The following is a 27,772-nucleotide window of genomic DNA, read 5'->3' as shown; positions in this document are numbered from 1 at the left end:
CCAAGGATGCAGATGCTGGCTTGGAAAGAAACTGTGCAATTGGACAGTAGAGGACACAAGAGGTCATACTACAAGAGGTTAAACACTATTTTTGTAATGGTTGGTGAATATGGAAGAAACAAACCAAAGCAGGGGTGTAATTGCCTGGCTCCTCTTTGCTTTGTTCAAAGAAAAACATAGCAATCTAAATCACAGGGATGGTGTTTTCACTGAAAATCTAACATACTGAAGTTCAAGTTTGCATCAATTAAACTCTATGTAAGATAAACCAATATGTTCAGATATAAGCAAGTATAGCATAATTTGGTTTGTGCTTGAACAAAACATACGGCTCAAGTAGCATCTTTCACCTCCGAGTTTTCAGACAAAGAAGCAGCTTAGGAACTTGGGGCTGGGGTTGGGGGCGGATAGTGGTGGATTCTCTCCCTCTCTCTCTCTCTCTCTCTCTCTCTCTCTCTCTGTCTGTCTCTCTCTCTCTCTCTCTCTCTCTGTCTCTGTCTCTGTCTCTCTGTCTCTCTCTCTCTCTCTCTCTTGCAACTTTGATAGATCCCTGTGTGTTTCCTGGGACCTGGACAGGTTGGAAATCATTTCCCCTGAGAGAGCACTGGGGACACTGGCACACAATTCTGTCGACAGAGGTCACCTGCATGAGCAATGAGCAGACCAGCTGCAAGCTGCGGAAGGGGCAGCCAGCCCCTTACCTAGTGGCCTGCAGCTTTGCATGCTAAAGAAGAGGTAGGCTGATGGAAAGCCTGCAGCAGTGAGCCGAGGTCTGCCCAGCAGGTGTCACTAGGGATTTAAAGCTTACCAGACCTTTGGGACCACAGCTAGGAAAGAGCCATGTAATTATTAATAAAGCTTACTTTAAAATATTTGTAAGAGGCTATATGTGAAATAATTCAGAGGCTTTCTCCTTCAAAGGGACATTAAAATGATAGCTACAGCTTGGTTTAAATGATTTCTGGACTATTCTCTCCAAGGCTCAACCTCCATTTACTGAGTCCCCATTCCAAAAACCAGACAGAGACATAAAACTCACGGAAGACACATCGAATCCAACCATGACGGAAAAATACGTGTGCAAAGCCAAAGCAAGTGCAGAAAATTATTATTACAGTGAAGATCTCTGCTTACAAAATCAGCCTCCATGTCTTAACACCATAGATGTTGATTTTGCAAGAAATCTCAGGATTAAGATCAGAGTTCACTTTAAAAATGCAAATTCCCCAGGAGTCCCTGCAAAAGTGATGTAAGCTTGCATTTTATCAATGCTAACAATTTTTTAATAAGCCCATATGAAGGCTATCCCTACTTAAAAAAAAAACTGCATTGATGATATTACCTGCCTTCTAATTTATGCACCAAGAATATGCATATGATAATTTTTTCTAAGAATTATGGTAGAGAAAATTTGTCTCTCCTGAATATGTTTTTTACTGTTTCCCTTTTTATCTTGTCTTCCTGGAAGCTCAATATTTTGAAATGTCATCATGAATTTCAGTCGCTGCCCTAGCTTAGATTTTCTTATATAATTTCTCCCTCCATTCTATGTTATTTGAATCGTGACATCCTACCTTGTTTTAATCATATTATAGTTTTAACACACCTCACATCTCTACATTTATCTGTACTTTTCATTGTGTATGTTACCTCACATCCATTTCAGTGTGGCATATCCCCTTAGAAAGAAGAGAAGGAAGGAAAGGAGAGAGAAAGGAGAAAGAGAGTGGAAAAAAGAAGTGGTAAAATGACCCTGTTATCAACATTCAGCATCTTATGATGAATTTGTTTATCATGTTTATCTTCAGTTATCCTTTGGAAGATAGAAAGGAAGTTAGAATAGTGGTTGGGGAGAGGGGTAGTCCTAATTTTGTATGTGCAGGGATAATTTCTTGTGCCTAAAAGACAACTAAAGCACTCTGGGCCTGTGAAATAGTATAGGAAAGGTAGAAGAGTAGAAGCTTGGAACAGAGGTATGAGTGTGGGAAAGACGTGCGTTGGCTTCAGGGCTTGGCTAAGAATTATTGGGAAAATGCTTATAGCTCTTTTAGAGCATATTACAAAGCATGACTAGGTACACTTTTACCTTCCAATCTCAATAAAATGTTTATCAAATAAATATAATCCTTCCCATTTCACAGATGAGAGAAACCGAGCCTCAGGGACATTGTCATGTAATCACCTGCCATTATGTAAAAGAACCAGGACTAGAAACCAGGCCCTCTGCTTGCATTTCTGCTACTAATGGTTAACTACAGATGGGGAAGAATGAAAGAAAATCACAGGGAGTATAGGGAAATTATGCAAATAATCCTCTGTTTTCTGTTCTTTCTCCTGGGGATGCCCCATCACACACCACCACCAAGGATTCTCCCACAAATGAAAATGTCAGTCTGCAGTTATGTGATTGTGGCAGGATTTTATTAAGAGCTTAGTTGGCCATTACAGTTCTTCCTGTTTTATGAGGGAAAGAATAAATGACTTTAGTTATATTGATGTCTACAGGCCCATTTTCTAACCACAACTCTAGCCATCTCTCTAATCACTTAACTAATATTGTTTTAATGCCAGCTATTGTTATTATGCATTATTAATAAAAGACTGCCATTACTATTAATAACACTTATGAAAGATTCTATAAAGAGCACTGAGACTGCAGATGCAATTAACAAGAAGTCAATTCTCCATAGTGTAAAAAAAAAAAAAATCAGGTAATCCTGGCTATATGCATTTGATCTTATTTAAGTGTTGGAAGGGGTTGTAAGTGAATTTCACATGCCCACAAGAAAAACCATGTGCCCTATGAAGATAAATTCATGCAGTTACTTGTCTTCCTCCATACAAGAGAAATTTGATGAGTTAAAAAAATTTTTCATAAACCTCCAATCTCAAGGCCACGATAGTGGAAATTATTAGCTCATAGTTCAGGAAGCATGCTTACCCAAAAGGCCCTACTTATAATGGGTGAAAAGAAACATATTCAAATAGGATATGAAATGTTGCATAAGTGTGAATGTTGTCATAATTCTATACCATAGTGTAAATATACGACAATGCCCATAATTCTCATGGGTTTCATAGTATATTTTAAAGGTGAGAACATGCACAGAAACCCCTTCTCACATGTCCTCCCTTCACTGACATTCCCATTGAAAGGCTCTCCTCTCACCTCCAAAGCTACTACTGCCTACCAGGCTTAGAGCCACTGGATCCTTCTGTCCCTTTGTCAGGGAGCCATGAATTAGAAGTAAGCTGGGCACAGCCAGAAGGAGCTGGGCCTCGGCTTCTGACTCTACTACTCCATGAAGGAAGACTGGACCAGGGTCCCATTGCCTTTGAGGTGAGGATGCAATTCTGCACTGTAACGCAGGGATCACCTTAGCCCAGTGGGCCAACTGACTCACCATCCTGAGGAGTCCTGAGTTGCAAAGATATCATCACACTGTTTCACATTTGTTCTTTGATAAAGGGGCTTATCAAAATCCACAGTGCCTGAGGATTGCACTCTGAATAACATTCTCAAGTCCCCCTTCAAGACTTTTTGTTTCTGAGTCTGTTTTAAGGAATTGACAACCCCTGATTTTTCACCTGGCATTTAGCCTCACTCTTGTTAACATTAAAAGGCCTAGGTCAGCTGGATGAACTGAGGGCATTAAGGGTGGGTCCACTTACTATAAAATCATAGGTATACCTGGAAATTTTCAAGGGCGCCAAGGAACTTACAAGACTTTATACACTTATGGATGATACTTTTGCCAAAAGCCTCAGTCTCGGTGAAATAGTAATAATCATGTCTTTTTTTTCTAGAAATGCACAGGGTTTAGTTTTTTAAGAGTTCATAATTTAATCTCAGATTGGTCAGGTGAGTATCATTAACCTCATTTTAACAAACGTGGAAACTGAGACACAAGGGCTGAGAGTAGTGAAAGTTATGGAGTAAAAAATGAAAAATTCTAAATACAGCCCCAATTCCTCTGACTTCCAACCTAATGCTTGGTCTGTCCACTAGTACATACTTTTAGGCACTAAATATAGAGGAATGTCTGCATGGAATATTATATGTATCTTTAGTTTATGCCCCGTCTAGATGAATTGATTTTTCTGTTTTATTAACATGAACCTCTTGGGTTATTCCACTGGACTTACCCATATTTTTATGTGTTTTACTATTTTCCAAATTATGGCTCAGCATGTAATAGCAATGAGATTTTTGCAGAACTTTTAGATTATGCTAATAATGTCTTCCTAGTAGTTTTGGTAATCAAAGGAAAGTATCTAACTTGCATTAGAATATTTCAAGTAACCATTGAAAATATATAGTCAGTTTTAAAACAATATAGTCTGAATTTTTGGAAGACATTTTCAAACTGGCTTAGATGATTTTCTCAGAAAAGATTCTTCAGTGCAGGTTGCAGTCTACATTTCCTCTGGTTTCTCCAATTCAGTAGGTTGGAAACTAATGTGCATATTGTTCGTTTCTAAGGTAGAGAAATATTGTGAATTTTATGTCTTTTTTTGGACAATTTTTAAATAACATTCTTGCTAAGTCATTACAATATGTCATCAAGAATTGAGATACATTTGTGTTTTGCTAAAATAAAATCTATCAACATATTGAAAATCAAAATATGAGTGTGGAGAACATAGAATACTAGGAATCATAGAATACTAGGAATCAGAGAATACTAGAATCATAAAATACTTCATGAATCACATAGCCAATATATAACCAAGGGAGAAACTGAGACCCAGATAAGTTATGTGCCTTGCCCTAAGTCACACAATAGAATTGAAACCATAATGGAGGTCCCTAACCTCTGAGACGCATCCCTATTTCATTACCCTTTCTATTCAGTTTTGGTTCTTTGGTTCATTTCTATTCCTTGGTTTGCTCTTTCTTCTTCCCTGGAGTTATTATTTCCATATTTCCTTTTCTGCCCACACTGTCATGCAGTCACCCACAGATCTGAATTTCCATCACACAGGCTCTCAGGAGAGGCATCCCCATCACACTAAGGCCAGGATGGTGTGAAAAGATCTTAACCTCATCACCCTGTAGCACTGGGGAACTTCAGACCATTAATATGCTTCACTCTCGCAGTTCCCACCCCTGCAGGGTGAAGCTACAGAAAACACTGAAAATAGTGTGTGGTATTAACATGGAGGAAATACATAGATCCAGTCACCAAGATTCACAAACCATGTATGTGGCAAGGAAGAAGACTGGATTTAAAAGCCTTGCAACTAAGGCATCATCTTAATCACATACTACCTGCTTAAGTGTGCAGAATCTTAAGACTGAATTTTCTCCTAAGTTGTGAGCTCTGAACATGAATATTAAATTAGAATTTTGGAAGGAAAATATGCCCTCCTTCATAGAAAAGCACTTGTATTTTAACACTTAATTATGAAGCTGTCCCACAGAGGAGTCTGGAGCTTGTTGCCACTAGAAACTGAGTCATACTTGCTAGGGCTATCATCCAATTACAAATCCCACTCCCACTTTCCCCTAACCTCCTCCAGTAATTGACTGACCTTACTAAGGTTGACTGATCTGAACTTTGAGATGATCCCTGGTGTTTGGGGGCTGAGCTGTGCTTCTGAAGGTGCTCCTGAAGAAAGGATGTTAAGTACAAATACAGAAATTGGGTAAGAATTTCCAAGGAAATCTCCCTTACAGAAGATAGCAATGTTTACTAGAAACAATTTTACATCTACCTGAAGAAAATGTCAACGAAGTTTCCATTTATTTCAAACTGTTGTGAGAGATATTGAATTATCGTGCAAGAAAAATAGCCACCCCACACCCACCGAGACGATTACAACAATCTTCCGAAATGGAGAATGTCTTGTAACCAAGCACATAGATCAAAATATGATTTATGTGAGCCACTGAATTTGTACATATTTTGACGCTATTCATTCTACAGCCTTATTCCATTACCTTGACAGAAGAAAATATTTATCTGTTTCTAAACTTGGATTCTGATTTTTAAAATATGTTTATAGCTTTATATACTTAAAAGCAATTTAATGTATCTTACAATAAATATCCTACTACTTACTTTATTCCTAATTCTCTAAGAACTGATTTTTTTGATTAATAACTTTATGCCACATCTAGTTTTTTAAATACTTTTCATCCGCACTTATCACACCAAAATAAATACTTTCACATTCTTTAAGTCTTAATTCCTATCTTACAAGGTTTTGAGGGAAAGAGAAAAAGGAATAACCTTTCACCTTTTTCTCTGATGACAGTCAGTGCAAAACCACTTCATCATCACAGCAGGGAGGGTCAATACATTCCCAGCAAGTACAGTTTCTACCAGAACAACTCATGAAGTGTGGTGAGAAATAGTGTGTGGGCATCTTAAGATAACACTTTTTTTTTTTAATTTTAAAATAGTTTTTAAAAATAGAGAAGAGAATTTTTAAAAATCATTCTTTTTAAAATTAGATCTAAAAAGGGGAAGATGAAAAGATAAACGTGCAGATCAATAAAATACAACAAAATATAGATATTATATACAAGACCATGGGAGGTAGAAGTCTAGAAGAAGCGTAAGAACCCATTAGCAATGGATTACAAGTAGCTTTTACCCCACTGTCAAGTAGTCATGGGAGACAGTATCAAACATATCAAAAGTAGTGACTATCTATAGGCTGCCATCATGAACGACACAGTAACTATCCGCACTAGAAAGTTCATGACCAACCGACTGCTTCAGAGGAAACAAATGGTCATTGATGTCCTTCACCCCGGGAAGGCAACAGTGCCTAAGACAGAAATTCGGGAAAAACTAGCCAAAATGTACAAGACCACACCGGATGTCATCTTTGTATTTGGATTTAGAACTCATTTTGGTGGTGGCAAGACAACTGGCTTTGGCATGATTTATGATTCCCTGGATTATGCAAAGAAAAATGAACCCAAACATAGACTTGCAAGACATGGCCTGTATGAGAAGAAAAAGACCTCAAGAAAGCAACGAAAGGAACGCAAGAACAGAATGAAGAAAGTCAGGGGGACTGCAAAGGCCAATGTCGGCGCTGGCAAAAAGTGAGCTGGAGATTGGATCACAGCCGAAGGAGTAAAGGTGCTGCAATGATGTTGTCTATGGCCGTTGTGGATTTTTCACGAGAAGCTTAATAAACTAAAAACTTTCAAAAAAAAAAAAAAAAAAAGTAGTGACTATCTGATTGTGGCTCTAGATAAGGCTAATATGCTTTTGAATTTATTTTTCTCCTTTTTTCTCAGTTTTTATGGCACAGTCTTTGGCAAAAAAAAAAAAAATTTAAAATAAATAAATAAATAAATAAAAGCATAGATAGGCGTGTTAACAAAACAGTATTTGCTACAATTCTCACAAGGTGGCTGCACACCAAAGGTTCTTTCACTGTTAGGTCTGACTCCATCCATAAAGGTACTTTCTACCACCAACTTGCAGAAAACTAGGGAATGTTTTGATCCCAAGATGTGTTTCCCCATCGTGTCTCTTTCATTAGCCTCCCTGACTACCCCCAAAGTTGAGCAGTTTTCACCACCATGAGAAACAATCTGTGTATAGATTCATAAATTTCCTGCGTATATTTTATATTACTTAAGGGTTAATCAGGTAATAAGGCAAGCTCACTTCCTGATCCCACCTTTAATTGGAAGTCTATGGAACAGATTTAAGTGTAGGCTGTTTTCAGCGGTTTCAGGGACTTCTGTAATGGGTGTAGCAGGGACAAAACTGGTCATCAGACTTTACCCAAAAAGATCATTAGACCATATCAGGTTGCAGGCATGTTTTTGAAAACCTGGACACGTTTCCTAACTTCTCTGAGCACCTGTGTCCTAATCTGTAAAGAAGATATGAGACTGGCTTGCATCATTGTTGTGAGGATTGGCAATTATTCACATGACACTAGAATTTAATAGATTATAACAATTATTAATATGCTCGCCAACCACTAAGGGTCAATTTTAAAAGGAAGGTTTGTAAGCCCATTTGCAGCCCTGAGGACATCCTACAGAGGCTACTAACAAAAAACATTACTAAAACCTATTCCTTGCCCCATTGTCCAGATCACAGGTATTCAACACACCTGGTCCTCTGTGCTTAAGATAATATTCTTGTGCATCCCTCCACTCTTAGAGACTTTCACCTTCTCTCAGATGGAAGATGAAACTTTGCAGTTTCATCTTCATTTGAGACTTTGCACAAGACTTAGATCCTCTTTGCCCATGAGAATAAGTTAAAGCTTTTTAACATGGAACTTGAGGGTCCTTAAAATCTCAAATCAAACTAGTTTAGCAACACTTGACAATGCTCATTATGTACTCCATGCTCTTTCACTGTTGAGTCCACTATGGGGCAGCCTCCTGTGTTTTCCTGCACCACATGTTTTTTGTTCAAGCTCAACTCTCAGACTGACATGTCGTTTACTATTTTGTTCATTGGTTACAGAACTGATGTTCCCATTACTGTGCTTAATTTGTTGATTAAGTTCAACACTTTACTGTGCTGAATTAAGTTTAGCCCTTAATAAATTCCTCATGACTAAAAAGAAGTCAACAAAATTTCTGTTTACTTCAAACCATTGTGAGAGATGCTGAATTGTTGTGCAGAAAAAACATATTTTTCTTACCCACCAAAAATTAAAACACACTTTACCAATGTGCATGGTTAATTTTGGGGAGCTATATAACATTTCTTCCATTCAAGGTAGAAGTCAAAGAAGTCAGAATGCAAAATACTCTACATTCAGGGTAGAAGGCCAAGAGTCTAAGCACAAAGATCGGAGCCAAATGCATTACCTTGAATCAGAGCTGTCATGCATCAACTAAATTAAAGAGCACAGTGGGGCTTCCTACTTCCTGTTACAATATCCCAGTGCTGTGATGGAGGAGACTTTCCCCCAGGGGATTTTAAGGGTGGGTATGTCCAAGAGGAAAAGAGCAAGTCTAGAACCTGTTTGGGCAGAGTAATATGACCCACTAGTACATGGATGTAGCCAAAGGATACAGGCTGTCTCCAGTTTCACTAGAGTTGATACTGACAGAGCTTCTTGGGTAGCTATGGGAAAAGATGTATTACCTTTTCCTGGCAAAAGTAGTCCAAGTCATCTCCCCACCATGGAAAGAGGTGGGGTACATTCTTATTGGATAAGAGGAGCCAGAGAATCAACATTCCTTAACAGTTCCTTAATTAGTGTTCTTAACAGTGACACTCATTATATAACTGGATATTAAAATGAGATCCTCTCTATTTTGGCTGAGGCCTGAAAATAATAGATGATACATTTCAAAGTGAGATTTGAAAAACATCCCAAGGCAGAAAATTAATTTTGCAGCTTCTGAGATAATAACTCTCCGTTTAAAAGTTAGGAAGAGGTGAGGAAAGAGAGGGTGGAGATTGAGGGGGATTTTCAGAGGCAGCTGTTGGAGCACAATGTGGTGCTCACTCTCTGTCTCATGTTAAAAGGGAAGGTTTTCAAGGAGCAACCACAAGGATTTAATATATATTCTTGGCTGTTTGGAGGATACTGTGGACTGGTGACTTGATTCTTACTTGGAAAACCTAAAATGTAAAACCTGGACTGACGGTTTCTCTTGTGGAAGAACGAAAGAGAGTTATTGCTGAACTGGGATCAGTATGCAGACCAAGAATTTAGATGGAGAGAGGGAAAGGGACATATCAGCAAAAAATGCATGAAAGTTTTCACCAGAAACTTTGAGTGAAACTATGAGTTAAAAAGCCATTATCTGAAGCCATCTTAGATGGTACCAGAAAGCTACCTGAAGTAGAAATAGACCTCACCAGAGATAAACTGGCAGCTATCACCAGATTCTTAGGGCTGAGGGAGCAGGAAACGATCAGCCCAAATAGAAATAGAAATCATCTATAGATTGGTTGGGGCAAGGGAGGGGATGCTGGAAAAGTTGGGAAGCCAGAGTGGTGGGTGGAGGCCTCAAAGAACTCATGAGAGCACCTGTAAGTGAACGTGTCCAGATTAAACACACATCGGGACCCGAGAACAGCACCACTCAACCCACAATAGTACCAGGCATCTAAAGTATATCTTGCCTCAACCTATCTCTCCTCCTACCCTTCTCCCCACCAGCTCTGATCCTGAAGGGAAAATAAAATTTCATTAACAGTAGCAGGTGGAAGGGTAGATGTACTTGGCAGAGAGGAAGAAGCCATCTACTCTCCATCCTTTGGGCTCAGGCTTCCAACCTAAAACGTGTCTGAGCACCTATGGGAGATGCCTCAACTGGACAGCAGGACTGACCTTGTGACACCCCATGAGACAGGACATTCTAATTACTAAACTGAGAGAGAGAGAGAGAGAGAGAGAGAGAGAGAGAGAGAGTTTTGTGCCTTAAGAACAAATTTTTAAAAGTTGCAGTTCCTTCCTAAGTTTTCGGCCAGGGAAAGGGGAAAGAATAGCCCTATAGAGTTCATTGTAAGGGGCTCTTGGAAATAATCTACAATTGCTTTATGATGACTTCCTCTGAGCCATGTTTATTTTAATATAATACTAACAGTTATTTTCACATGCCTCTCTGCCCAATATGGAAAGAAGGAAGGAAGAAAGGAAGGAAAGAAGGAAGGGAGGAAGGGAGGGAGGGAGGAAGGGAGGGAGAGGAAGGAAGGAAGGAAGGAAGGAAGGAAGGAAGGAAGGAAGGAAGGAAGGAAGGGAGGGAGGGAGGGAGGAAGGGAGGGAGGAAGGAAACTAGCCAGGCATAACAGTGTGCACCTATAATCCCAAGCCACTCAGGAGGCTGAGATGGGAGGATCACTTGAGCCTGGGAGGTCAAAGCTACAGTTAGCCATGATTGCAGGCAACAGAATGAGACTGTGTCTCAGAAACAAAAAAAGAAAGAGAAAAGAAAAGAAAAAAGAAAAGAAAAGAAAAGAAAAAGAGAAAGAGAAAGAGAAAGAGAAAGAGAAAGAGAAAGAAAGAAAGAAAGAAAGAAAGAAAGAAAGAAAGAGAAGAAAGAAAGAAAGAAAGAAAGAAAGAAAGAAAGAAAGAAAGAAAGAAAGAAAGAAAGAAAAGTTTATATACAGAAAAAATTATCCAAAAAGAGGCAGGAAAATTTTGATTTAAAAAGCAGTAACAAGGAATCTGTCCAGCTACATTTTAAATATATTTTAAGATATAATAATTAAACCATACTGTATATGCAAGAAAAATTCTGGAGATTAAAGCAAGCAAGGAGAAAATCCCACATATATATTAACTCTACATAAGAATTTAATAATTTATGCAAGCTGCATTTTTAAAAGCAAACTTCTATCTCTAGAAAAAATTCGATTATTCAACTTGTTATTTGAAAGCAACTGGTTAGACTATAACAGAATAAATAATTATCCTAGGCTTGGCACAGTGGCTAACACCTGTAATCCCAGCACTTTGGGAGGCCAAGGCGGGCGGATTACCTAAGCTTGGGAGTTTGAGACCAGTCTGATCAACATGGAGAAACTCCATCTCTACTAAAAATACCAAATTAGCCGGGTATGGTGGCGCATGCCTGTAATCCCAGCTACCTGAGAGGCTGAGGCAGGAGAATCGCTTGAGTTTGGGAGGCGGAGGTTGCAGTGAGCCAAGATCGCACCATTGCACTCCAGCCTGGTCAACAGGAGAGAAACGGCATCTCAAAAATAAATAAATAAATAAATTATCCTGTTAAGATGAAAGCGAGGTCACATGACTTATTTGCTTAAAACCCTCCAATGGTTCCCCATGTCTATCAGAGTGAAGGATTCATAGTGACGTTGAAAAGCTTAAATAACATGACACATATTTTCTCCCAGACTTCATTTTGTACTGCTTTCACCCCCCGATCACTCCACTTCACACACTGGCCTCCTTACTGCTCTGCAAACAACACATAAAAGCTCAAATTACAAGGTTTTCACATTTGTGGTTCCCTTTGCTTTGAACAATTTCCCCCCAAACAGGCACATGGCTCTCTCCATATCTCCTTCAGATCTTTGCTCAAATGTCACCTTCTCAGTGCCTTGCTTCACTGAAAATATGAAAGTACTAAGAAAGAAAATATAGGTGAGTCTATGTAATCTTGTGGTGTAAACAAGCTCCTTAACCAAGACTCACATATTACTGATTAATAAAGTTTACTATATAAAAATTAAAAACATCCAAATATGACAAATGGAATTTTAAAAATTGATGAAGTAGAAGAAATATATTGGTAACATGTGCCAAACAAAGTATAATTTCTTTCCTATGAAAACCTATGACATGTAAAAGAAATAATAACAATGAGTAAAGGAATGGAAAAGAAAATGCTTATACATACATAAAGACAGATTGCCAACATGTATGAGAAATATTCAACTTCAATTATTAAAAAAAAGAAGTGAAAATTAAAGTAATGAGGCACCAAACTAGCAAAGACAAAAAGAATGGTAATATACAACATTGGCATGAGTGAGAAGAAAGGCTTCCTTCTTTTTCCCACACAGCAACTAGATACATAAAAGTATGTATCTACAATCTTTGTCAAGAGTAATTCGGCAATAGGAGTAAAAATATTTAAAATATGCTTACCTTTTGACCCCGGAATTTCACTTCTGAAAATTGGCCATAAGGAAATAATTAGGAACAGGTTGAAAGATTTAACTACAAAATATAATAAAATGGTAATGTGCAATCTTAGAGGTAATAAGCAATGTAAGAAGAAGCACTGCAATATTTTTCTCTTGTAGATGAGCACAGAGAAAGGAGATGTATGAGCTGATTATATGTAAATAAGCCTTAGGTCTTTTTTTTAAGGACCATCTGGAAGTGGCAGCTGTATTGCATCTTCACTAAGGCTAGGAGAGGAAGTAGTGGGCTTAAGCTTCCACATAGGGATTTAGGTTAAATATAAGAAAAGTATTTCCTTACAAGAAGATTTGTAAACATTGGTATTGGGTGAAGAGGGAGGTTGTATAATCACATTCCCTGGAGGACTTTCCTGTAGAATAGACTTTTATCGCATTAAGATGATTTTCAGTGCAGGCCTCAAGAAGCAGAGTTTCGTGTCTTAAGTTCATGTGCCAGTCTTCTATTTTTAATTACACTATGATGTTTGATCACTGCATTTGTGCCCTGTGTGGCATGGGTTCATATTAGAGTAACTGTCACTTGTCTCATTAAAATAATACTTTGAATTATTCTTTATTAACCAAATGAAATAGGTTTCTCAGTAAGAATTAGGGTGGAAGACTGTCTTCAACCCACCAGCTGCCATGCATTACATAATCCTTGTACTATTTGAACTCCTTTGGGTGATCTTGGCTTTTCACAGAAAGCTGTGAGTCTGAAACCAATTTATCAACCCTCTAAAAAGCCAAAAATATTCCAGGTCCACTTCTCAGTTACAGTAGAAACAAGTGTTCTAGTTTGCATAACCCATTCAGGTTTATTATGATTATTAATTTTATTATGATATTCTTACTGTGTATTGAAGACAATGATTAAGCAAATATTAAGCACAATTCTATTAGAGTATAACAGAATTGCACACAACTATTGCAAAGTTCTGATATAAAGGGAATACTTTACAAATATGGAAAAAAGATTTGTACATGCTCAAGAGAAAAAAAAAGCTGGATATAAAGACTATTACAGGAATAGATTAACATTAAGTCAATTCTAATCATTTTTCAAGGCAGCACAAATACACTTACCAAAGGAAAAAATGAACCTAAGGAGAAAAGAATAGAAATTGCTTATATAGAAATTAGAAGGGATAGTATTGTATTATTTACAGCTTAAAGAATCATATTTTCACATTCAATAAACTTCAAATATCCTCATTTTTCAAACAAACAAAATCTGGCATTGTTTCTCTGGTTGCATCATAACTATATACCACAAAATAAGGAATTCTGTAATGACTTCTTAGCGATTCTATGTTTAGAGTGTTCCACACAGGAAAGGAAAAACTAAAATGAGCACTATTTGAAACGATACTAGTAGAGCACACTCTACTAAAAGGAAAAGAAGATGGCATTTGTGGTTTCTATAGCCCATTTAACCCAGTTCGATTAATTTATTTTAAAGCAACGTAGTTTCTCCTTAAGTTCTTGCTGTTACAGCTAGTCTATTCTTTCTAAACTTTAACTTTTATTCCTTGGACACACCTCATTCTTGCTCAGAATATCAGGTACCTAGCATACCAAGGTCTTATCTGTCTACAAATCAGACACCTCCTTGGCTTCAAGAAAATTCTACTTCTTGAGTTTCCTAAACTCCAACCTCAAAATATTCTTTAGATCTCTCATTCTCCCTTCTAAACATATAGCCTACTTCTAAATATTTAAGATTTTACTTTTCAGAATTTCCTTTATTCCTGTCTCCCTGGTGGATGAAGAATCCATTCTTGTTTCTTTCAACTCTTCATTCTCATATTGTATTAATGTTCCATGCCATTCTGCTTAGTGCCCTCCTAGGTAAGTGGTCCTCCTTTCCATAGCTTCAAACCTAATGTCTGAAGTCTTATCTCTGGCCCTCTTGGGTAGGCATATTCTCTTCTGAAAGACTTTAATACGACAAATATCGTACAACTTGTAACATTTAAGTTTGACTCAGTAGCAGTGTAGGTTCTGAATCTATACAATTATTTTTAAGATTTGCCAGCTCAACCTCAACCTCCCAGATATTTTAACTTCGCTCTTCAATGACAATCCAAGAAAGTGACTATTGCAGGAATTTCCAAGAAAGGAACATCAGGGGAGTCTTAACTTTATTCCATGTATAAGATTAGCCTTTATACATATAAATACTTACTAAATTGAGTATTAATCTTGTAATCAGCTGTTAAATTGGTAGAACTATAAGTCCCAGACTAGACAGCAATTTATTCAACAAGAGTAATTATAAGTAGCACATTAGAAGTTAAAGAAAACAATGTGCCAGTTTTCTTTACAACCCTGATTTTTATTTATGATGGCCATATGTGCAGCAAAAAATAAATAAATGAATAAACTTTGTTGTCAGACTCCCTTGCAGCTAAGGTTGGCCAAGAAACATAATTCTGGCCAATAAGATTGCAAATACAACTCACTGAAAAAGTTTTCAGAAAGTTTTTTATAAAGAGCTGACTTCATTGACATGAGTTCTTTGCCCCTTGTCCTTCACCCTTCTTGCTGGCTAGAGTCTGGTCACCATACTCATGGGGCAAAGAGCCATCTTGAAATCATGAGGAAGAGAGTAAACATTTGAGGGGAAAGTTAGAAGCCTGGATCTCTGATGACATTGTGCGTACCATACCTGGTTTGCCTATCTTCACTCTTCCGTTATGTGAGAGAAAAATTGATCCCTTTTATGCCACTGTATTTAGTGTTTTCTACTAGCAGTCTAATATATCTCTAACTAATATAACTGGCAAAAAGGTGACTATGAAATTTTTATTTTATTTATTTTATAAAAACAAATATATTTTAGGAAGATGTGTTTATCATTGAGAAAGTGACTTTCCTTTGGAGGAAAAATTAAAATATTATAGATGCAACATGATCATTCTTTTTTTAAGAGGTTCTTCTACCTTACAAATGCCTTCCTCTATAATATAAAAATGGTCCTACCATTTTTTACTTTTTTACTGTCATAAATTTGCTAAAGGAAGAAGAGAAAATTAGGGGATTAGAGACTTCATGTTAATTTCCAAGGCTCAATTCTTAGTTTCTACTAATGCTTAGCATAGCTGCCCTCTTTTCTCCTTATGCCTTATATTGATTGCAGACAACAGAAAGCTACTCTAACTTAGCAGTCTCCAACCTTTTTGGCACCAGGGACTGGTTTTATGGAGGACAATTTTTCCACGGACAAGGTGGGAGAGACGGTTTTGGGATGAAACTGTTTCACCTCAGACCATCAGACATTAGTTAGATTCTCATAAGGAACGCTCAACCTAGATTTTTCACATGTGCAGTTCACAATAGGGTTTGTGATCTTATGAGAGTCTAATACCTCCGCTGATCTGACAGGAGGTGGAGCTCAGGCAGTAATGCTCACTCACCTGCCACTCACCTCCTGCTGTGCAGCCCAGTTCCTAACAGGCCATGAACCAGTACCCAGCCTGGGGGGTGAGAACTGCTGCTCTAACTAACCTAAGCAAAAAAGGGAATTTGCTGGAATATCAAGTCGCTCACAGAATTAACAGGAAAGCCAGACCCAAGGCAATTCTAATCCTAACTACCCAGAGTTAGGTCAAATCCCACAGATTAAGTGCATAGTCCACGATACCTTCCTGACTTCAGATACCAGCCCCAAGCTCCAGGGTTCCCAGGCCACCGGCACATCTACCCAATCAGCTACAGTTTTGGAGATTCTCACTGCATCCTCAATAATTTTCTTACAGAAAACTCACAGAACTGAGGACAGTGTGATGATTAATTTTTTATTATAAGGGTCACAAATCCACACAGATAAATAAAGAGATGTATATTAACTGGCAAGGTTTGGGACATCCCAAACACAAAGTTTTCCAAACACAAAACTTTCGTGTCCTCAGGATGCCTCATGCTTGTAGCACACTGATGTGTGATCACCAACCAGAGAAGTTCAGTCAGGCTTTCAGTGTCCAGAGCTTTTATTGAGGTTTCTATGTGTAGCATCATTGGTTGAATCATCAGCCACATAGAACTGAATCTCCAGTTCCTTTTACCTCATTGGAGGCTAGGAGGTTGGGCTGATACCATGTCATGCAAAACTCTAACCCTCTATTCATCTGATTGGTCTTTCTAGCATGGCCAGCCCAATTCGGAGTCAACTCATTAATATAAATGATCTAGGGGTCTGCCATGAATCACCTTGTTAGTAAACATTATCAGGTGTGATCTGAAGAGCCCATAATGGAAAAAAAAGAGACACTCCTATTACTCAGAGAATTCCAAGGATTTAGAGACTCCCCCTAGTAAACAGGACAAAGGCCAACAAAGTTTTATGTTATACCACACTGAAGAACCCGGCTCAGAAAATTAGTAGAAACTAGGATTACAGTCAGGACCTCTCCACTGGAATAGTTATCTTAGAACATAACTGCCACCTCCAAAGACATCCTTGGAACTCTCCACTGAGATTACCACAAACAGCAGGTAGCACTGTGTACACTGAGTACCAACAAACTAATGCCACATCAAAATGACTAAATACTGTCTAGATTCTTTGTGTCACTTCTCCCATATTCAAAATTCCTGGCATGAGCGTCTCATTATCAAAATTTACGCCATGTGCACACACACTAGCTCATGAGAAAGATGAACACTTATACCATGTAGACTTCTAAGGTGGAAATAAGGATCTTGCCTGAAATAACAAAATTCCTATCACATAGGAACTTGAGTTCCTGGGCAGCAAAAATATGACAAATACCCCTACACTATAACCCTTTCACTAATTAAAATCTATCTCTCTCTCTATATATATATCCTTGTCTCAAAAATATGCTTCTGCCAAATATAATGACACCATCTCTTGTATAACTAAAACACGTCTTTTTACTCCTACAACAAGGAGACCATCCAAAGTCCCATTATATACAAATCTAAATACACGTCTTGGCTCTTTAGTTACAATCTATTCTTCTCTAATTTTGCCTCTATCACACATAAATATTGTTCAGCCTATAAACTCAATATGCTCTATATGAAATAGTGTTGTCAATGAGCAGGAAATAAAAGGTAGATTAGTCAAATATGTAAATATATACAGAGAAAGAGAGAGACAAAGCCAGTAAAATAAGAAGAAGTAACTACACTTGTTTATGCAAAATCATGAAGACAAATATGTCTTCCCCACTCCTTCATTTCATGTCCCCTTGGCCATGAGCCATCACAAAAGTTGGTTAACTAACATAATCTCTGGGATAATCCAAACCTTTATTCCTGAGAATTCTAAGTCTTAGGTGATCCTACTGTATACAATTAAAGTCATCTTTAAGCCATTTTTTCTTTATTGCTATACTTGGCAATACAAAGATCTTCCCCCAACCCCATTCTTGTCTCAGTTGATTCTGTCCATTCTCCTTTCTGCCTCTGCTGGGAACTAGCAACTCTATTTTTCTTCAGTGTCAGGATTAATCACCCCAGACAGCACCATAATCCCTCTTTTTAGTATATTCAACTCATGATGAAGAACCTAAAAAGACCAAATAGCTGTCTCAGCTTCCAACTCAAAAGAACCCTTGTTACAATGCCTGGTGGATGCATTCATCTCTTGCTTACTAAATCCTCTAAGCCAGAAGTGTTTGGAGTTAGCACAATTTCTAGGGCACACTATGAGTTGTAAAGCATAGTGAAAAGCATCAAACTTTCTATCATTCCTTCTTCTCCAGACTCACATATTATCTATCTCTGAGAGAAATCTTTCTATATACTGCTCTCCTGAACAGGCATTCCAATCTCATAAGGAGATCTCCTGAATGAAACTGTAAGAGATCCTCCAATAAGCCATCCAATTACGGTGTAAGTAAGCTGCTTTGGGATGATAGTATATGTGATAAAACCAATTATGCAATGGCCAGCAGCATATTACCTGATTTCACTCACAAAATAACAATTTCATGGCCAGAGAAAGGTTGGACAAGATATTCTGATGAACTAAAAGTCGTCTGTTGAGTCTATAATCAATGCCTGAAATAACAGGAATTAATGCTTCTAGAAGTGTAATAGACAGAAAAAACAAATCCAATCCATATCCTTAAGGTGTTTTTCATTGGCACAAATACTTGATGTCCCACTAAAAAAAGTAATCACCCTGCCAAAAGTCTCACCCAGGCTCTAGCTCCCTAGCTCAGAGGGGACTAATTCTACTGGAAAAATTGAGTCCTCAGTAATAGTGATAACAAAATAATATAGAGAAGTATCTCCTTAGTATTTTTGTTCCTTTGGCTGATTGTAACAAATTGCCACAAACTCAGTAGCTCAAAACAACAAAAATTCATTCTCTCACAGTTTTGGGCACCAGAAGTCAGAAACAAGACATCAGTAGGACCTTGTTCCTTCTGAAGTCTAGGGAAATCTTCCTTGCTTCTTTCAGCTTCTCATGACTCCAGGTGCCCTTTGGCTTGTGACGACATAACTCCAATCTCTACCTCCATCTTCACATGGCCTGTTCTGTGTCTCTCTTCTCCCCCATTGCCTCTTTTTTAAAAAATTGCTACATAATAATTTTAAACATTTGGAGGTACATATGGTATTTTGATATATGCATATAATATGTAGTAACCAAATCAGGGTAATTGGGTTATCCATCTCCTAACACATTTATCATTTCTTCATATTGAGAACATCCCGAATCTTCTCTTTTAGATATTTTTAACTATACAATAAATTATTGCTAACCATAGTCACCTGACAGTGCTAACACTAGAAAATATTTCTTCCCGGTAACCATAATTTTGTACCCATTAACTAACCTCTCTTCATCCCTTCTTCCCCTACACTTTCCAGCCTCTGGAAGCCATCATTCTACCTCTACCTCCATGAGATCAACTTTTTTAGCTCCCACATATGAGTGAGAACATGAATAATATTCCAGCCTGTATATATACCACTATTCATCAGTTGATGGACACTTAGGTTGCTTCCACATCTTGGTTATTGCTCTATCTCTTGTAAGTATCTTATAAGGATATTTTTCAATGGATTTAGTACCTACTCAGGAAATCCGGGTGACTTTTTCTCAAATTCCTTAATTTCATTAGTCCTGCAAAGGCTCTTTTCCAAATAAGGTCATATTCATAGATTCTGGGGATTAGTATGTGGGCATATCATTTGGGGGCCATCATTCATCCCACCACAATGAGTTTCATCACTGTCACCATTGCTATATAATTCCTAAGATCATTATGCAAGCACAAGGAGAATGGGCAAGAAGGCTGACTGACATCTACAGAGTGGATCACCATCTATCCTGAACCTTAAGAGACTCTTGACAAGCATTCAAATGGTACACTAATATTAATTTTCCCACTCTGAGAGCATTCAGAATGGAAGAAGATATCCACTACCCTCTACCAAAATAGTCTTGCTACCTCTAAGTTTCTGACTATCTGCTCAAACTATTATTACCCACTGGTTTTTGTTATTACTTAACTCAATCTATGACTTCTTACAGGCAAATTAGACAACATGTTTACTTCCCTTTAGGACCAGCATTGAATTAAGGAGTACAGTCATGTAGCATAAGTCCACCAAGGCTGGCCCCAGGAAATTAGGAAGAAGCATGTGTAAACCAAGAGCTATCTATCTACCTATCTATCCATTTATTGATTTATTTGGCGTCTCGGGCTACTAACTGGTCACAGGAATCCCTTCATGAGGCCACTGGGGTGGAGAGACAGCAGCAGGGTAGCAGGAAAACCCCCAGGAAGATGAGAATCCTCCTTGCACAATTTAACATGTGCATTCAATACTGGCTTGGAACCATTCCTGTGTGTGTGTGCGTGTGTGTGTGTGCATATGTGTGTGTGTGCGCGCATGTGTATGTGTGCATTTCACTTGATGGAGTACTGCTGTGTATTCCTCACTTTATTTTTTGGTGAATGAGTTTACAACTGGTTCATAATGGGAAATTCAGATCATAATGTGAGGCATTTAGTCTCTACCATTTCAAGAGTTATTTCTCAAAGTAAGACTAGTTACTTGCTGGAGAGGTCATAACTTTCATTTTTAAAATGATATTAGAGGTCTTGACTGTGAATTTACTACTAGGGCTCCATAAAGCATCCCAATCTGCTACAGACTCTTCAAGCTTCATTGGATCTGCTGGATCATATGGGCTGCCAGGTAGAGTTGATTGCACTGCAACCTGGACTGATTGCCAGGAGCTCTGTTGATTTGAGTTAGTGAGAAGACAACATCTGGAACAACAGCTGCACTTGGAGGCATCACCTAATTAAGCTTACAATAATCCACACTCATTCTCCAAGACCCATCTGTCTTCCCCATCAGCCTAATTGGAGAGTTAAATGGAGCTGCGATAGAAATGACCACAACCTACTGTTTCAGTCATTGATGGTAGCGCTAATCTCTCAGATTCTATGGGAATATCCTACTGCGCTTGGTTTACTCTTTTGGTAAGGAAGGTGAGATCCAGGAGTTCCATCCTTGTTCTTTCCTTTCATAACAACTCTTATTCCTGAGTTAACAAGTAAATGTATTTAGCCAGTTGCCTAGAATGTCTTTTCCAAGAACACATAGGAAATGAAGGGAAAAAGAAGAGGATGTGTCTGTAGGTCCCCTATGCCTACAGTGAGATGTACTTGGGGCAAGACTCTATTTATCAAACGAATACCATACATTTCTACTCTGACCATTGAACCACAGTGCCATTCTTCCACACCAGAAATGTGCAATTTGGGAGCCATTATCTGAAAACAACTGAAAGGTCTACTTACATTCTTTTCCTCAGAATATATTTACCAAAAAATGACCACAGGTCTAGAAATAGGGTAATGGCTCTGCCTTTCTTTTGGTAAGCTTTATTCTGAGACATGGAGATTTTATGCCAATTTATTAGGAACTTTATGAGTTGCCCATATATCTCTGATCTATAGACTCCATAATCAATAAGCCAGTGCTAAATAGCTATGTGTCTCTATTAGGGAAAGCACAAATACCTAGCCTCTGGAGGTTAAGTGCCTGACTTCTGCACCTGCCCTTCTCAATCTTAGGATCTTTCCAAACTCCATTGTAATCTGGCAGACTATTTCAATATTAGTGTCTCCCATCAATATCCCCATCTGACAAGAGAAGCCACAATCACATTTTTTATAGATACTGGTAGTTCCCTCATTGAAGTATTTCTCAAGGCCTTAGTAACAAGCTGGTCATCTGTGTCTACTTAAGCAACATAGTTAGGAAGTAGATGAGATTCATATTATAAATTCAGTCATTTTCTTTCTAGATATTATTGTAAATAATTTATGACATCTTAATTTTCTTTAGCATGACTAGTAATCTATAGAGCTTCCTGTTAGCCAACCTAAGAATTAAAACTACCTTGCCCTATCAATGAATTCAGATAATGGCACTACACAAAAAAAACAGACTAACCTAAAACTATATTTCTTCTCTTTTTGGTTGAGCATGTTTGGAATTTAATAATAATAAGATATATTTTCCCGTAGGTATTTCATTATACAAATTGTTAAGTATATTTATTTTATATATTTATTTTATTGTATAAAGCTATTACAAAGTTTGACAACATAAATTATTAGTATGCTGAAATCAAATTTAGTTACCAATTTGAAATGAAAACGGGGAAAGAGGGTTAGGATCTGAAGAGAACTGGCTTAAGAATGGGAAGGACTGCCTCTTACCACAAAGACAAGGGTTTTTACCTGAGATATTGTGAACGCATCAACTGGCAAAGGAAGCTCAAAGAATTTGGGTTTTGTGGGTATTTCAAGTCCTTCAAATCCTCCCATATATCCTTATTTTAATATTCAGAATGTTACTCTGTCCCATTTAATATTTTAACTCTCACCAAAGAAGCTGAAGAGGGAATAAATAACGTATTCAATTGGCAATCCAAGACTAACCTTTTTATTTATTTTTTGGATACCTCATTTCTACCACTGTAAGAGTCCAAAGATTCTGCTAGCATCATCAGGTTAAATTCCCTGAGCTTAAGTTTGTGACCTGAGAATTTAACATTTGAGCTTGTCATTCTTTTTTTACCCAAGCCACCTAGTATGTCTAAAAGCAGGCCCCAACATGCCCAGTTAATTTTTTTCAGCTGTTATTCAACATCAGCAAATTGATACCCAAAACCTGCTCTTCAATTTTCACTGGATTCCAAGTGATGACAGAAAAGTTAACCATTTTGTCATTGCTTACCACAGTCTGTCATCCTTCGATCACTGACACAACTGCATTTTCACTGCTTTTAACTCCAGTTATGCCAAGTAAATCCCAGCCTTGCTTCTTTTCCCTGGAACCAACTTTCATGCTAGTCAAGATTCTTGGTTGCCTAGAAAAACAAAACAAAACAAAACAAAACCTGGTTATAAAGCACAAAAAATAATTAAAGAATATTTATTGGATACTCCAAAATCAATAAAAGGCCTTAAGGACAAGATTTTTAAATGATCAAGAATACATGGAATATCATATTAGGTGAGTGTAGGGTCATATGACCAGACCTGAGGTGATGGGATAGACAGAGGGAACTTGTATTCATTCTTGACTCCCGTTAGCTTGCTCTGAATGAGAAGAGAGAATTAAACGCAGCACCTTAAAAGAAGTGTGGAGGAGGCTCTAAAGAGATAAATACTGGTACCATGTTATTGGATGAGAGTAACAGGTTGAGTGTCACACGTAAGTTGACAAATACTTTAAAAAGCAATGATCTCAACCCCAATTCCATATGCTCTTCTACTGGGACACATACTGATAGAAGTCAGAGTCTTTATCTTATGTTTCCTTTAATCTCTTGTTGCATACAATAGCAACTCAAATGTGAATAAAATCTTTAATACTGTTTTCTTCAATTTTCCTGAATTTTTGATGGGCTTGAGCAAGTTAAGCTACCTAATTTTTCTCACAGCTACTATAAGTAAAAAGATGTCTACAAAGAGCAATACTTTATTTTTTACATAGCTATATAAGTTAGAAATGAAAAGCATTTTAGTTAGAAGTATAAAGAACTTACTTTAAATACCTTCTTTCTTTTATAAATGAAAATGTCCTTGTCTTTAATAATCTTCATCAATTTGATCATTCTTTTTTTTATGTCTTGGAGCTGTTAGAAAGTATTTAGCTCTAAGGCTCACATTTGGTATTTTTACTGTATTTTCAACCTTTTAAAAATATTATGAATTATACACACTGACTAAGAACCAGGTAAAAAAAATATGAATGCATATTTGTCAATAACATTTTGGACACTGTGATATATAGATACTATTATTCTGAGAGGTTGCCTTCCAGGGATGCTGACTCGGGATCATGCAAGTCTTCTATGGAAACATAGTTGACCCTCTGCATCTGTGGGTTCCACATTCAGGGGCTGAACCAACTGTGGATCAAAAAAACACTCAAGAAAAAACTGTGTTTGTACTGGACACATATAGTCTTTTTTTTTTTTTCTTGTAGTTGCTCCCTAAACAATACAGCACAACAGCTGTTTACACAGCATTTACATTGCATTAGGTATTACTAGTAATCTATGGCTGATTTAAAGTATACAGGAGGATGGGCATAGATTATATCCAAGTACCATTCCATTTTATATTAGGGACTTGAGCCTCCTCAGACTTTGGTATCCAAAGAAGGTCCTTGAACTAATTGCTCATGGATACTTGGGGGGCAGCTATTCTTTCTTAGCCTTTAAAATTGACAATTGCTCTTGTGCTTTCTTCAAATCTCATGAAGTTATGCTGTCTCGGGCCATAGGTTCTTCCAGCCATAATTCGCAAAACACTGATTCAACCTCCTACAGCTACAGTTACATGTGGTGCCTTTCACTATGTTGAAGATCAACAATACCTCTAATTGTCTCTCATTTGTTCAATTCTACTTGGCCATTTCTCTGAAAATACCTCAAGTCAATATTAAACATGCATTTTACCATCAACCATGATACTCTACTTGTGTTTTCTTGCAAGCTGATTATTTACACACCTTCTGTAAGCCGCAATCATTCAAAATTGTAGACCAGACCACAAAACACATAGCAAAAAGAGAGGCCCCCATCAGCCACACACACTGCAGAGCACACTCACCTTGGGACAGCACAGTACAGTGCTCTCCGAAGGTGAGAATTTGCAGCATGGTGGGTTCTTGCTCAGGGGTTGAGCATGTTCATGTGGTCATGAAACCCTGGCTGGCTAAGAGCATACAAGAACATTTGGCAAGTACCGTGTTTACTAGTGTACTACTCCACACATGTTTCTGTCTGCATGTGCACATTTTTCAGAAAGGTAGTTCAGAGACAAATGACTGCATAGCAAATCAATGCTACACAAAGAAACATAAAATCAGGAACATGTAGATTTCTGTATCCTTATTAATATTTATATATACATAATTTTTAATTGTCTGTAGAAAATGTTAAAAGACACTAAAATCCAAATCACATACATCTGTTGTATATGTGTTTACTTACAGTCTTTATTTGTTGTTCAAAGATGGACTATATATAACCTCTAACTTTATCACAAACTTTTTTTATCTTTTTTTTTTTTTTTTTTTTAGATAACATTCAAGGAAAGCTAGCAGGCTTTTATCCAATTTGGTTTATATAGAATGGGCAAATGAAATTTCCTGTCATATTCTATCTAATGCTTCAGCCAAAGCACTTTTATTTTGAAATACTTTTTTTATTTTCATGCCTCTGTTTAGAAAAAATATCTGCATATATATTATGGAAATTGCATCCATAAACAGATAAAATATATAGATGTGAAGATAATGTTCTTCTATTTTGTTTATTCTCTAACTATATTTTTACCAGGAAAGTACAACACATTTAAGAATAGTTTTCTTTGGATAATTATTGGTATTATTCTGTTAAACACTAGGTCTTTTTGAAACTGTCTCTGCTATTTTAATACATATTGATCTCTTTTTTAAATTTTTAAAATTTCAGTAGTTTTTGGACAACAGGTGGTGTTTGGTTACATGGATGAGTTTTTTATTGGTGATTTCTGAGATTTCGGTGTACCCATCACCCAAGCAGTGGATACTGTACCCAATGTGTAGTCTTATCCCACGGCCCCCTCACACTCTTGCCTCCAAGTCCCCGAAGTCCATTGTATCATTCTCATGCTAATGAACTTATCTGTTTCAAAAAATTTAGTTTGCTTTTTTCTTTTTTTATCATTTACTTTTTTCTTCAAAATTAATGACTGCAAATCCTGTGCTTCTTTTGTTCTTTAAACCAATTTGTTTTTCTTGGTATGTTTGTTACTAACACCAATTAGCACATATATCCCCAAATTTTTATTTTTCCTAGCATTCCCACACATTTACAATTAGTGTCTATTTTCAGTAACTTCATTACTCTTCCAAATCATAGGATCTTTTTTTTTTTACTGCTTTTCCATTTGAAGCCCAATTTTATTACTTAGTACCTCTCCATCAATTTTATTTCATTTTATTTTAGAAACAGTGTTTCACTCTTTCACCCAGGCTGGCAGTGGGGCAATTATAGCTCACTGTAATCGCGAATTCCTGGACTCAGGCGATTCTCCCACCTGTCTCCTAAGTAGCTAGGACTACAGGTGCACCACCACACTCAGCTAATGTTTCCGCTTTTTGAAGAGATGGTGTCTCGTTCGGTTGTCCAGGCTGGTTTCTAACTCCTGGCCTCAAGCTATTCTCCTGCCTCAGTCTCCCAAAGTACTGGGATTAGAGGTATGAGCCACTGTATCCAGCCTGATTATTTGAATTGTTGCTACTTGTCACCTGAGCGAGAACAGCGTGCTCATATGGTCCAAGTAACCTCTTACCAAAGCACATACTCAGAGACCTTGCAGTTACCTCAGTGCGCACTCACGTGTGTGTGTGTGTGTGTGTGTGTGTGTGTGTGTGTAAATTTTGTTTACTAACATTTTGACGCTCCTACTGTATAAGGTACATTGCATATAGCACTCCAGAGGGGACATAAGAGAAATAGCCTCCACCTTTAATATATTTATAAATTCACTAGAAAAATGTTTGGAAGAAGTAAAATTAATTATTCTTTAAAACATTAATCGGCCCCAAACAGCATAGTTTATTTATGCAATGCTCCAGCAAATTTTTATCAAAGTCTACTATGTACCCTTAGGCCAGGTCTAGGAGTGCAGCAAAATCATGGTATCAGGCATCACGGCCTTTGAAGTGTGTCTGGACAGCTAATAGTGAACAGAAACCTGAAGTGTGGTGAGCATTACAAATGACAAACAGAATGCTTTTGGTGCAGGCAACACAAAAACCCACCCTAATCAAGGGGATCTGAAAAGGCTTGCATAATGATGTTTACACTAAAAAGGTTAATAACATTGAGTAGATAAAAAGAAAGAAGTGGAGAAGAAGGGCTGCATTGAGTATTGGCTAAAGGATTCTTAAATTGGGGTTTAAAGAAAAGGCCTTTGGAAAGAAAGAAACCTTAAGGGGGGCATGCAATTCAATCTAAAAATATATCTTTAAAGGATTACCTATGTTATCTATGAAAAATTCTGTGTGATGGGAGAGACGTGGATTGGTGAAAATGACAGAGGAACAGATTCCAAGTGGAAGAAACACCTTAATAAAGAAGAAAGGGAAAATTCTGTGTGTATTGGCTTGATCATGGAAGAGAAGCTAAGCAGGAAAGGAGGTTGCATAGAGATGAGGAAAGTCAGTAGAACCTTTAATATCTAAGGCACTATGTTCTAGAAGGTAAATACAAAATAAATGAGAATAAGAGGAATTCGTGGCTAGAAGGGGAATCCCTGGGATATTGTGAGTATTGTTGCCTGGGTTTGGGTAACACGGCAGATGCTTGGTGCCCTGCCCAAACCCCCTTGGCATCCCATTCCCATTTCCATACACACCACCTGCTACCTACCACAAGCATCTGTGACTCTCCACCCTCGGGCTTTCTCTGGCCACAGAAGCATGCCTAGTGTATCTGGGGCACAGGCCAGAAGTTTGGGGAAGTTAGTGCCCTTAACCAGTGAAGAATGGAAATTACTGGATTGGTAGCCTAATTCTCTTGGTCCAGCAGAGGGGGCAACTCTGGGGCATGTTCTTTTCAGTCCTCCAGAGGTGTATTTCAGGAGACAGCACCA

The 27,772-nt window shown here is 37.7% G+C and overlaps 2 protein-coding genes across 4 annotated transcripts in view; both read left to right on the top strand.

The window, feature by feature from the left end:
- The window catches only part of KLF12 (Kruppel like factor 12), a 647,154-nt gene that overhangs the window by 19,372 nt on the left and 600,010 nt on the right, over positions 1-27,772 (top strand). The window lies entirely within an intron of this gene.
- LOC108300736 (40S ribosomal protein S24) lies at positions 6,648-27,343 on the top strand. 3 transcript variants are annotated; one of them, XM_037736804.1, is made up of 4 exons: positions 6,648-7,063; positions 7,460-7,464; positions 10,451-10,458; positions 20,362-20,371. In XM_037736804.1, coding segments are annotated over exons 1-3 (396 nt in total). In that variant the 5' UTR covers positions 6,648-6,674; the 3' UTR covers positions 10,453-10,458; positions 20,362-20,371. The 3 variants fall into 3 exon arrangements, with proteins under 3 accessions (XP_037592732.1, XP_037592731.1, XP_017379131.1); XM_037736803.1 differs by lacking the exons at positions 7,460-7,464; positions 10,451-10,458; positions 20,362-20,371 and adding exons at positions 12,843-12,845; positions 27,330-27,343; XM_017523642.2 differs by lacking the exons at positions 7,460-7,464; positions 10,451-10,458; positions 20,362-20,371 and having other exon boundaries at positions 6,648-7,188.

Source organism: Cebus imitator, unplaced genomic scaffold, assembly GCF_001604975.1.
Source record: "Cebus imitator isolate Cc_AM_T3 unplaced genomic scaffold, Cebus_imitator-1.0 Scaffold29, whole genome shotgun sequence".
Lineage (NCBI taxonomy): Eukaryota > Metazoa > Chordata > Mammalia > Primates > Cebidae > Cebus > Cebus imitator.
Note: the sequence above shows the minus strand (reverse complement) of the source record. Positions and strands in the feature narration are given on the sequence as shown.

Excerpts from the sequence above, each read along its gene's own strand:
- LOC108300736 (XM_037736803.1), top strand. The coding sequence starts at position 6,675 with ATGAACGACACAGTAACTATCCGCACTAGAAAGTTCATGACCAACCGA.